The sequence below is a fragment of the Sphaeramia orbicularis genome, chromosome 7, assembly GCF_902148855.1.
Source record: "Sphaeramia orbicularis chromosome 7, fSphaOr1.1, whole genome shotgun sequence".
Lineage (NCBI taxonomy): Eukaryota > Metazoa > Chordata > Actinopteri > Kurtiformes > Apogonidae > Sphaeramia > Sphaeramia orbicularis.
The window spans coordinates 55,830,042-55,842,917 of NC_043963.1; the positions used below are offsets into that span (position 1 = coordinate 55,830,042).

The window sequence follows — 12,876 nt, forward strand, 5'->3', positions numbered from 1 at the left end:
ATGAGATTAAACTGTTAATTTAACGTTTAACACTGTAAAAAAAACAAAAAAAAACAGATAAAATTACTGACAGTTAACGGTAACAGAAGTATTAGTTCTGTCAGTTGAACCAGACTTGTTTGTTAATTGACAAATATCTTGTGTAATTACAGGAGGTTTCACAACAAAAATGTTGACTAAATGTATTTTTGTGAATGTATAACATGTATAAGCACTGATAAACTGTCCAAATACAGTTTTTATCAGTGGATTGGACAACTGAGTCTCACTGAAAATTATTTATATAGATATTTATAGGGAATTGGATTGTTTTAATACATGTAAATATTCTTTATTAAACATTAAAAAGTCAAAAAATATGCCAAATCTCATGTAAAGTTAGGGCAAAAAACTGTATTTGAATTATGGAAAATTACCGTATTTTTATGAGATGGTTATTTTCCGTTATTTAACTGTATTTTTTTGACACCCCTGCTGCGGGAATAATACTGCTTTTTTACGGTGTGTTTTTTTTTCACAGTGTGATATCAGTAAAGTGCACCAAACACATCCATGTTTACTAATCCAGTCACTCCAACACTTTCTTTGGACTGGCTGCTGCTGCTGTGCAGGAGATAGTTTAGTATTTTTGCTGTGAGTTTCAATGGCTCCCCTCTGTGGGTAATAAATATAAATATGCCTCTCTTTGTGATTTGAAGTGACAAGGCGGATGTGTTGTACATAGAAGCTGGGCCTATTGTTGTGTTGGACCCACAATTACCATTATACATTCATTGTGACAATAAGCTTTGTAGACTTTTGACAGTATTTACTGAGTGGATGAGAATTAAATAAGCTGCTGGGCAAGCAAAGACGGACGCAGCAGCAGTGCTTATTCAAAGCCTGGAACAGATTGATAATCCTGTCAGTATTTCTGTGGTGTAAACAGTCCAAAGTGTCTGGATTCATTAAAGTCATGGAGGAATCACTGTGATGCATTGTCACTGGTGACTTTCTCACTTTCAATAACAATGGAAATGTTTTGTATGTGTTGGCCAATCTGTACAAGCGCACAGACAATATGTCCATTTGTGTCCCCGTCAGGGCTGCACGATTCTGGCAAAAATGTGAATCATGATTTTTTTGCTTAGAATTGAGATCACGATTCTCTGGTACGATTTTTTTCACAAAATGTTTATTGCACCGCTGTCAAGGAAAATGGGTTCTTCTGCCGCTGATTCACGTCTTTCATATCACTCCTCAAGTAGTCCGGTCACTTAAAGTCCCGGTTGCTAAGCGATGTCAGCTGATCTGTGAAAGTTTGCAGCGCAAAGAAAGGTTCCAGTCCGACCCCTGGGATGAATTTCCAAAGTGCAAAAATTCCACAGTCCAGGCTGTGGAACTCATTTTAGTGTGGGTTCCACATCCAGACCAATCTGATCTACAGTCAAATAAGAACAGCAGAAGAACCCACACAAAAGAACCACTGCAGATTTACTACTGGGTTTGATGGAAAAAATATTACATTATGTCTGTAAATCATGACAACTTCTAATTTTTGTCTTTTAGTGCAAAAAATCACATTAAATTGTGAAAATCTTTCCATTTCCAAACTCTCCTGTACCAATAAAATGTGACTAACCTGAACAAATGTGTCCAACCTGAAATGTCTGTATTAAATTCAGTCCAGTTTGAACTCTTTTCTTCCTGTTCCTCAGTGTTTAGTGTCTTTGGAGATCTGATCCAGAATGCACATGGACTAATGAGAAGTTACTACTCAAAAATCACCCAAATTCACCCAAACATCCCCCAAAAACCACCTAAAAATTACTCAAAAATTACCCCAAACCACCGAAAAATCACCCAAAAAACACTTAAAAATCACCCAAAAATTACCAGAAAACCACCTAAAAATCACCCAAAAACAAAAACACTGAAAAATCACCCAAAAAAACCTATTATGCCTATAAATAATGACAATTACAATTTTAATGCAAAAAAATGACATTAAGTAATGAAACTCTTTCCATTTCCAAACTCTCCTGTACCAATAAAATGTGACTAACCTGAACAAATGTGTCCAACCTGAAATGTCTGTATTAAATTCAGTCCAGTTTGAACTCTTTTCTTCCTGTTCCTCAGTGTTTAGTGTCTTTGGAGATCTGATCCAGAATGCACATGGACTAATGAGAAGTGGAGGAAGAAGACTGAGAAAATTACACTGATTTTTCTTTAGAAATTAATTTTTTTTTCAGGTTATTCACATCTTTTTTGTTTGGATAATTTTTTAAAGTATTTTCATAATTTAATGGAGCTTTGTGCACTAAAACAACAACATAAATGTGCAGTTGTCATTATTTATCGTTTCTTCTGTTCTTATTTTACTGGTCCGTCTCACTTGAGATCAAATCAGACTGAATGTGGAACCTGAAAGAACAGGAGTTTGAGAACCCTGCTTTAAATGATAACCTAACCCAATACTAACATTCATGGGGTATTCTCTTCAAATTCATTGAGAAGGTACAAGGTGAAAAGACAAACCATTCATTATGATGTGATTCCAATGGTTCCTAATGTGTTTAACCCTTTCATGCATGAATTATGAGAACCTTAGTAAAGATTTTTTTCTGGAGTTTTTTTATTCCTCCTTAGACATGAAAAAAACAATGTGATCTTTTTTTTTTTTTTTCATGGAGTTACAAAAATGTCCATGGATTTAAGTTTTGAAGTAAAGAAATATGTGTTTAAAACCCAATATCAGAAAGTACAGAAGAGAATTAGGGCCACTGGAAAAACACACAATAAATTAAAATAAGGTCAAATATATGTGTGTTTTTTATTATTATTATTATTATTATGAAAAAAAAGTCAGAATTCTGAGATTAAAGTCAGAATTATGAGGAAAAAAGTCAGAATTCTTAGATTAAAGTCGGAATTCTGAGGAAAAAAAGTCAGAATTCTGAGTTTAAAGTCAGAATTCTGATGAAAAAAGTCAGACTTCTGAGTTTAAAGTCAGATTTCTGAGGAAATACAGTCGGAATTCTGAGTTTAAAGTCAGATTTCTGAGGAAAGAAAGTCAGAATTCTGAGGAAAAAAAGTCAGAATTCGGAGTTTAAAGTCAGAATTCTGAGATTAAAGTCCAGTGGCCCTCATCCTGTTTCGTAAAAGTAAGAAAGTGATATGAAAACAATGAACTAAAAACATTTTTAATGCTGCAAATCTGATGTTTTCTCCCTTTTTAACATATTCTAATGCTAGTTATTGCTCACTTCATGGAGATAACATGCAAAAAAACCCTTTGTGTCTGACAAAAACAAGTGATTTCTACTCAAACATGTCAGTGCAGATCAGGTTTATTAAGAACAGCAAAGTGACAGTACTGGTCTGAATGTCAGTGTATTATGGGATGGTGCATAAGTGTCCTCTGTGTTGGCTGATATGGAACTGAAACAACCAAACCCATGAATATACAAGAGAACAGCTGGAGAAGAACTGTCCACTGGAGTGACCACTGGACTGACCACTGTGCATGAAAGGGTTAAGACCACCACAGACCACAGTTCACACCTTCACTCACCAAAGCAGAGTAAGTTAAAGTAAGTCCACACCACCTACCCTGAGCCCATTGAGGAATGGAGAAAAACATTCAATGAAAAAGGATGCATCCTAGCAACAAAAGCAAGGCTGAGATTAGAGCGGGGGTGGCATTACGTCCAACACCCAGTATGTTCACATAACACTTTAGGTTTACATAACACCACTGGACGGGCAGCTCATTTGCATATGACGTCGGTTTCCTGAAGGCAGGGCTCCACTCCCATGGGATGAAATGAACTGATTTTATTGTCGGCCTAAATGTTCTAATCTTTAACAGCTATTCCACGTGACAGGGCCCGTTCTGCCTGGTAGGGCCTAATCCCATCATCATACTTACTTTACACCACACTTCTAATTGTATTCTGTGTCCCAGTCAGCACAGTGTTGGCTGTGGAAGTCTGGATTATCTTGTTATATGAGATATACAGTCTGCTGAAGAATGTGATTGCTGTCCTTGTTCCAGTGAAGCCTAAAAAAAAACACCACTCACTCAGCTGTAATGTCACAAAGCACTTCCTACTGACAACCGCTGTGTTTACAATAAATGAGTGTCCTATTAAAATAATGTCGGACTAAGGAATTAAAATGACTTGTTAACCCTTTCATGCACAGTGGTCACTCCAGTGGACAGTTCTTCTCCAGCTGTTCTCCTGTATATTCATGGGTTTGGTTGTTTTAGTTCCAGATCAGCCGACACAGTGGACCAGGGCTGTCGAACTCCTGTTAGTTCAGTTCCACATTCAGCTCCATCTGATCTGCAGCGGGCCCAACCAGTAAAATACTAACAGTGAAAAAAGTAAAATTATATAATGATCAGGTTTACATCTACAAAATGTCCTTAAAAATCTGAATAACATGAACAACTTGAAGTGTCTGAAGAAAAACAAGTGCAATTTTCACAATATTCTGCCTCAGTTTATCAGTTTATCATTTACACATGTGCATTACAATCGCACAAAACATTTAGTAACAGGCAAAATATTGGTCAAATTGCATTTACTTTTCTGAACACATTCCCGTTTGTTCATATTTCTTCAGGTTATTCACATTTTTTATGAAAGTATAGTTTGGTAATGTAAACATTTTCATGTAATTTTACTTTTTTTACACCAAATAAACAAAGACAGAATTTGGAGTTGTCATTATTTATAGGTTAAAATGATAATATTTGACTGGTTCTGACCCACTGGAAATCTAATTGGACTGTGTGTGTCTGTATGTGGAAGCTGAATTAAAATGATTTTGAAAACCATTGATTGTTCATATCTTCAGTGTAAGTTTTGCATTTTACAGATTCATCCTATGGGCCAGACTGGACCCTTTGGCGGGCTGGGTTTGACCCCCAGGACACATATTTGACACCTGTGTTGTAGAGTGAAAAAAGTACAATTACATTATGAAAATGTTTGCATCTACAAAATATCCTTTTAAACAATATGATAATATGAACAAACTGAAAAAAGTGTAATTTGAACACTATTCTGCCTCAGTTTATCATTCCCACATGTACATTATAACTTACAGATCACAGTGGATCTACAGACACACAAAACATTTAGAAACAGGTGGAATATTATTAGAATTGAACTTACTTCTCTTAAAACATTTCAGGTTGTTCGTATTTGTTCAGGTTATTCAGATATTTTTGCAAAATTATACTTTGTTTTAGTGTAAATACATGAAAACATTCACATTTACAAAGAGAAACATTTGGAGTTGTGAGTATTTATAAGTTATTGTGACCCACTTGAGTTTGAATTGGTCTGAATGTGGAACCTGAACTAAAAGGATTGTTCATATTTTAGTGTAATTTTTGCATTTCACAAATTCATCCCGTGGGCCTGACTGGACCCTTTAGCGGGCCAGATTTGGCCCCCGGGACGCATGTTTGACACCTGTGGTCTAAAACAATACAGTGGTGTAAATTAAATTGGTTTTCGTCAAATATTTTTACGGCTTTTTTAAAAAGTGATTCTATGAGTTTGAGTGTTGTGCCAGCAGCAAGTCAGCAGGAAGTTCAACAGTATTCACTGTGACAGAAAATCATAGAGTGTAACAACATCTGAGCAGCACGTGGGGTCAAAAAGGGTCTGACTTCTTTAAAATTTTGCACATTAAAATGTACTGTCTTCTTCAGTGGCTTTATGTGTTGTTTAAATGTTAATGTTGGGTCTAAGGTTAACCCCAGGTACTTGAACTCTTTGACTAAATCCAGTTCCACCCCTTCAAGAAAGATGTTCGACTGCTTCTTTAATGAATTTCTTTAAGGCAGTTGACATCTGACCTAAGGACGCTCCAATCCGATATTTGCATCGGGGCTCGGCCCTGATATACAATTCAAATCTCGATGGGGTATTGATGACAACGGACCGATCCATAGTGGCCTATTATTCCATCCAGAGCCGTACAATAACCATTCATTTCAACGGCTCTGATTCGATCTAATTCTGTTCTGTGAGCGGTGCGTGTGACGTCCTGCAGCAGCGGTGTGCTCAACAGGCAGAGCAGCTCTGAGACCAGGGGAAGGTTCACTGTGGGGCAGGATTCCAGCCGAACGTCACCAACAGCTTCCACAGCTACTTTAGTATCTGCAAGGCCAACGTTCCCAGGGTGGGGAGAAAGCCTCCAGTTAGAATACGACAAACTTCATCAAACACCTCCAGCCATTTCAGAGAAAGAGCATGTGGAGTTCATCAAACTAAAAAAGCAAAAAGGAGATGGTACAAAAACAGCAAACTTTGGCGGAGACCATGGAAAAAAACTGAAGTTTCCACACAACAGTACGAAAGCAACACAAATCACCGATAGGGTACTGGATTTTATCGTCATGGTTGGCAAGCGCTGTCTGTCATCAGGAACAAGGGCTTCAGGCTCCTAGTGAACCACCGAGAACCACCTAGAACCACCTAGAACCACCTAGACCCACCTAGAACCACCTGGAACCACCATTAGACATGGTCAAACCAAAAGATTTATCCAAGACGGCTGTACCCGAAGGCTACCAGCAAGTGTGCAAACATTATAAACAAGATAAGAGATGTCAAAGTGAGCCGTAGAGTTTATTAGGTCATTTCTTGTATCAGTATTGGCAGATACTGAACCCCAGGTATCGGAATCGGTATCAGAGGCCAAAAATGTAGATTGGAGTGTCTCTAATTTGACCACAAAAGTCGTTGAATTTGTGGCTAGGAAAAGTTATGAATGTGTTAAAAGTTGCTGCAACCATTTCAGGAAGCATACAGGGGGAAGAAATGCAGAACAATCTCAGCTTTATACGAAGGTTTGATGACATGTAGAAATAGTTCCTCTCTTTATATCAAAGACAAATGGGAAAAGGAGCTTGGGGAAGAAATAACTGAAGAGGAATGGTCTACCATGTGTGAAACACAGTGCACATCCACTAAGTCCAGGATGTGGAGAGAGTTCAATTGGAAAAATTTGATCCGATATTTCATTACTCCTAAAATCAGGAGGGGAGTGGTAACAATCCAGTAACCATGCTGGAGATCATGCAGACTCATGGACGTAAACCATATGCATATATTTTGGACTTGCCAAAAGATAAAACCGTACTGGGACAAAATATGGCAGACCTTTAAAAAAATAATAGGATTTGAAATACCCAAATCTTGTAAGGTACTGTACCTGGGACTTTTGACAGGTGAGGTAGTACAAAAAGAGGATCAGTACCTAATAAAAAATATTGTTATCTGCCAGTAAAAAGTCTATCACAAGATTGTGGTCCAAACTAACCCCCCTGACCATGGACCAGTGGGTGTGAACTGTGGAGGAGATCTATGTTAAAGAGAGACTGACACACAAACTGAGACTGAAAGAGTCACAACTGGATAACAAGTGGGAAAAATGGACCAATTATAGAAGGCAGGAAGAGGACGCCACCACCATTTCCTCTACTACTGATCAACAAGGACATGATGATTCATCATAAGGTTGAATACTCAACAGTGTATATGTGTTTCACCTTTCCACTGTAATAGTTCAAGAAAACTGTAAGAAAAAATAAGTAAAAAAAAAAAAAAGTTGCTGCAACCAACAAGAACATCCGACTAGTGCTGGGACTGTTGGTTCTTTGAAGGGAGTCGTTCAATCAGGAGTCGTTCACTGAGAAGAGTCGTTCAACAGACTGGCTCTGTTGTGTTTTTGGCATTGTTTTGAAACACCAGTGTTTGAATGACTAAATAGGCTACATGTGATGATTGACATTACATTTTAAAGGTGTTTAATTGGTGCAGCAGTAAATATTATCTTACCGTAAAAAAGAATGGTTAGTTCAAATGTGTGGGTTAAATCCATGACATGAGAGGTGACATTAGACAAATGATGGAACTGGACCAAAAACATCCCAGTACATTATGTGGACTAGTCTGTAGAAGAAAAATGAAGAAGAAAATGAAACATTTTCTTGTGAAATAACATTTTATTCTCCTGAAAACAAGAACAATAAATGTGTGGAAACATACAGAAAAAATGCACAAAACACAAAAGCCATTTATCATTGCAATTACTTAAATACCTGAACAACTGTAGTGCATTTTCCCTGAAAACAAGAACAATAAATGTGTGTAAACATACAGAAAAAATTACACAAAACACAACAGTGATGAATCACTGTTATTAAGAAAAAAAGAAAAAAAAAAAAAGAACAGCTCTTTACAAAGACTCGGTTCCCATCGTTCATTTCAAAGAGCCGTTGAAAAGATTCGATTCATTTGTGAATGTCACATCACTACGTGCATCTAAATGAGTTGCTCTTGTCTGTCGATCTGAACTTGTTCCGTGTCTAATTTTATTTCCCCAGGGGCAGGATAAACACATCACACAAACTTTTTGTACCTTTGAGTAGAATCTACATATGTGACACCACACGTCATTTCCCACAAGGATGCTGTGTCCCATTTAGAATCCAGGAGTTGGAGCAGATTGTCATCAGGTTTCAGTCCAAACGTACTGGAAGGTTTAACCAGTTTTTCAGAACGCCATCAAAACAAAATGTGATTCCATGTGTATCCATCCACTGCTGTTAGGTCCATATTAGGAGCTGCTTTAAGGAGATGAGCAGCAGCTGTTTACGGTTTTAAATCAACTGTCCTTCCATGTTTGTTTGATGATTGCTTTGATGGAATATAAAATAAATCAACCTGTAACATAAGAGACATTTCACATGGATTTTCACTCAAGATGCTACCTGAGCTGTTGACTATTGTATCCATTCAGTTGTTCTTACACTTCTCCCAAGTGTTTTTTTTTTTTTTTTTACATTTTGATAAATTTTCTGTTGACAGTGACATGACAGTGAGATCATTTACATTCACATTTGTACTCCGATTATTATCCGATTTCTGGAGTTATCGGATTATTCAAGCAATTATGTAAACAGTATAATCTGATCTGTTTGATCAGATAACAGCAGTAATCTGATTATGAGAAATCAGATTAACACAGCTGGATTTGTCCTCAGTACTCTGATCATGGGTAATGGACTGGAGCGTCTAAACCAGGGTTTTCAATTATTGCATTTATTACACACACGTAAATGTGTCAGATTTGATTATTATAATTATCTGATTACTTTCAGACTTTGATTGACTTTGGTCATGTAAACAGACTCAGTGTCATTGTATTCAAATACGGGTCTACCTGTCAACATTTGTAAATGTCCTACAATCCGTGTGTTTCCATGACAACTTTTATTCCTGGTTTAATCTGATTAAAGGTTCGATCCTATTTCAGATGTCCATGTAAACACCTTATTCCAGTTGAAAAAGAAAAGTGTGGATTAAATTTAAACCTGATTAAAGTCAGTGGTTTAATCCTCTTTTAACTGCGCTCTAAATTCTTCCTGGACATGTAAAGCCTTTATTCCGTTTGGACTTTATTCCTTCCATTCTGCACATGCTCAGTGTCTTGTCCTGTGGCGATGACGCACACATTCTGCGCTGGTGGAAGAATCTGCACTGCAGTCTAGTCTTCCCAAAGCGTTCCAGTGGAATATTCTGATGGGATCTACCAGCCTGGAAAACCCTGAAGGAACAGTTCAACACTGGCTTTGGATTCATTCATTTGTCCTGAACTAATGAGTTCCACAAGTGGGACAAACAGTTTGAACTGCAGCCCTAACGTTAGCTTAGCTTAGCCTAGCTTAGCATAATGGCTTCATTCCTCTGCTCAGACGTAGCCAGGCTTTTAGAGGTGGTTTGTAGTATTTTAGGAGTGATTTTGGTCAGTTCAGTTCTCCCTAATCATTCCTTTAGTCCGCTGGGGTCAATATGATCACAAACTGAGGCTCAGATCATGGTCATGTGACTTACTGCAGGAAGAAAATCTGGGAAATAAAAACTAATGCAAAGCTAAAACGCTAAAGCAAAGCTAATTTAGCGCATGCATCCCTTCAACAAAAAGATTTTCCAGCTTCCGTCAACACAACAGTCCACAGATTGTATGAGTGCAGTAAGTCGCAGATCTGAAGAAATAATTAGAGAGAACTGGATTTAATAATAATAATAATGATAATGGATTAGATTTATATAGTGCTTTTTTGGTCACTCAAAGCCATTATTCATTCACTCTCACATTCTCCCTCTGGTGGTGGTAAACTACATCTGTATCCACAGCTGTCCTGGGGCAGACTGACAGAAGCGTGGCTGACAATTCACGTCAACGGCCCCTCCCACCACCACCGAACATTCACACACATTCATACGCCAGTGTGAGTGGCACTGGAGGCAAGGAGTGTGAAGTGTCTTGCCCAAGGACACAACGGACTGACTAGGCCAGAGCGGGATTCGAACCACCAACCCTTTGGTTATTGAACAACCCACTCTACCATCTGAGCCTTACAAAACAAAATCACTTACGAAAGACTACGAATCACCTTTAAAAAACTGCCTACACGTGACCATGGAAATGCAGTGACTATGCTAAGCTAAGCTAACAGAAGGGCTAAGCTAAGCTAACAGAAGGGCTGCCAGAACCCAATAAACGTTTCTCATGTAAACCTTTATTCAGGTTTAACATTTCCATGGAAACAGAAGAGAAAGTACTTTAGTTCCAGATTAATTTCTTCTGGAAAAAATAAATCAGATTTAAAAATCATCATGTAACCGTACCCATTGTCCCACACAACCTTAACCATCTTTGTCCCACATTTGGTGTTTTTGGAGCCGGTGACCCGAGGCCCATGTCATTTCCATCAGTTTGAATGCTGTTAACGTTCTGATGTCTCGCCTTTTATCCTGCAGGCCCTCTCCCACCGAAAGACAGTTGATTCCCGTCGCCTTCGTGTCTGAGAAATGGTTCGAGATCTCCTGTTGACGAGCTGAAAGCCCCGTTCACTTCCTGTGGGGTGGAAGAGACCTCCCTTGTTTCCGCTCTGGTAGGTTCTGTGCCGCTCGGTCTGTCCCCTTTTGCAGATCACCATGTGAGCCTCCGCCACCTCCATCCCTGTACGCACGGATGCTGCCCCACTTTGGGAATAGGAGGGAACTTGGCATATGTTTGTCATTTGTGACATGTTTATAATTCTTTCTGTCTTTTGTGCAGCATTTCTGCAAAGAATATTCCAGTCCACTTCAGTGCAGCGTTTGAGGTCATTGGCTGAAAGATTAATTGAAGGAGCATCAGTATTAATAAGCTTTACGCTCACAGCTTATGATTTCTTGGCGCTGCATAGCTGAAACATTTTTGATGAATATTTATGCCATTGCCCTCCTTCTTACACCAAATAGCATATTGTTTTGAACATCATTATGGAGTAAAGGGGCACTTGACTTGACATATTTTTATGCATAGCTAATATATGCCACAGCGGCCTCCATTTGAAATTCAAAGCGTGAAAGTTAAACACATGCTCCGGCCCTACAGTGTTGCTGGAAGCCCGGGGGGAGGTCTATCGTCTGCTATTGACCCAGATTTTAAAAGGAATAGATTGCCTGCAGGTAGTGTAGCGAGAGGACAGCGCCTCGCCGTTGTCTGGACACACATTAGTCTCAGTCAGCTCCGTTCTCCGCTGTGTCCTCCTAATGCTGCTGCTTTAAAAGGCATAAGACGCCTTATTATCTTGGCAAACTTAATGTATTTCTTAGACCAAAGTGTGGGTTACAACAGTGGGATTTTGATACAGCGTTGGCCTTTCATCTGTTTCTCAGGCGTGAGCTGGGTACTGATTTCCCATAAAAGACACCGAAAGTAGGCTAGCTTTGTTCCAATGATTGTTTTATTGTGCACTGGCCTAATAATGAGGGGTAATTGTGCTCTTTGTTCTCCACATCTCTGCAGGATCAAGCTGGAAAAAACAAGAAACACAAAACAGCTTCTTTTGTAAAATAGTACGATCACTCTTTGGACACTGGTGAAGATATTTATTTTTCTAACAATGACAAAGCAGAGCAGCCGCCACGCTGCCACTCCATATTTCCAGGAACGTACTGACATTTAGATATAGATCATAATGTAGGTATATTAACGCAATGTGTGGGACAAGACTGTGGACGTTGCATATGTCTCAAGGAAAACATGGGATTATATTTGACTTTTGGATAAAGAGGAATCCGAGCAGCTGCGGTGGGTGGAAGATGAACTCTATTTCTGAACAATGTGCCAATAATGCCACTATGTGCCACAACCTGAGTAGAAGGAAGTTTCAAGAACAACTACTGATGGACAACACAAAGAGTGCTATATTAACCCTGTATCGACTCCAACTACATTTTTGTTTTTTTCTTAGGAAATGTGAATGATATAAAATGCTACAAATGTATTTGAATATGTTTTGAAATAGTTTTAAGAAAAGTGTTGCAAAAGAGTCTAAAACATATTTATATGAAGCACTATTCTATTAGTTCAGGAGAAGAGAGGACGGAAGAAAAAAAAAAGAGAAACGGTATATGCTTTATTGAACAGACTGATATTGATTTTAAAACATTATTTCTATAGGTCCCATTTTAAAGACAGAATAGTTGACATCTATTTTTTTACACTAAGAAGTCTGCCACAACCCCAGCCGTGGAGCTTCGGAGATGCAGCACTGTTAATTAAATCCTCACATCCGAGCTGAGATTCCAAGAGGAAAGCCCATCTGAACACACCTGGTTTAAGCCAATCCAATGCCCATTCCAGTTGGTCGTGATGTGAGACTTGTATTTGAGAAAGGTTTCTGTTGTGCAGCCTCACTGCTGAAACCTCCCATCCAGATTACAGAGTAAAGGACGTCCACTCCCCACTGGACGGCCACTCCTCACTGGACGGCCACTCCCCACAGACTGCATAGAGCTGGACAGGACA

General features: G+C 38.6%; 1 protein-coding gene across 1 annotated transcript in view; it reads left to right on the top strand.

Moving 5' to 3' along the window:
• Nucleotides 1-12,660, top strand: part of ajap1 (adherens junctions associated protein 1) — a 160,317-nt gene extending 147,657 nt beyond the window's left edge. Inside the window, exons 6-7 of the mRNA XM_030139984.1 lie at nucleotides 10,836-10,969; nucleotides 11,872-12,660. Coding sequence (XP_029995844.1) covers nucleotides 10,836-10,908 — 73 coding nt within the window. The 3' untranslated portion in view covers nucleotides 10,909-10,969; nucleotides 11,872-12,660. The remainder of the gene's footprint in view (nucleotides 1-10,835; nucleotides 10,970-11,871) is intronic.
• The last annotated feature ends 216 nt before the right edge of the window (nucleotides 12,661-12,876 follow it).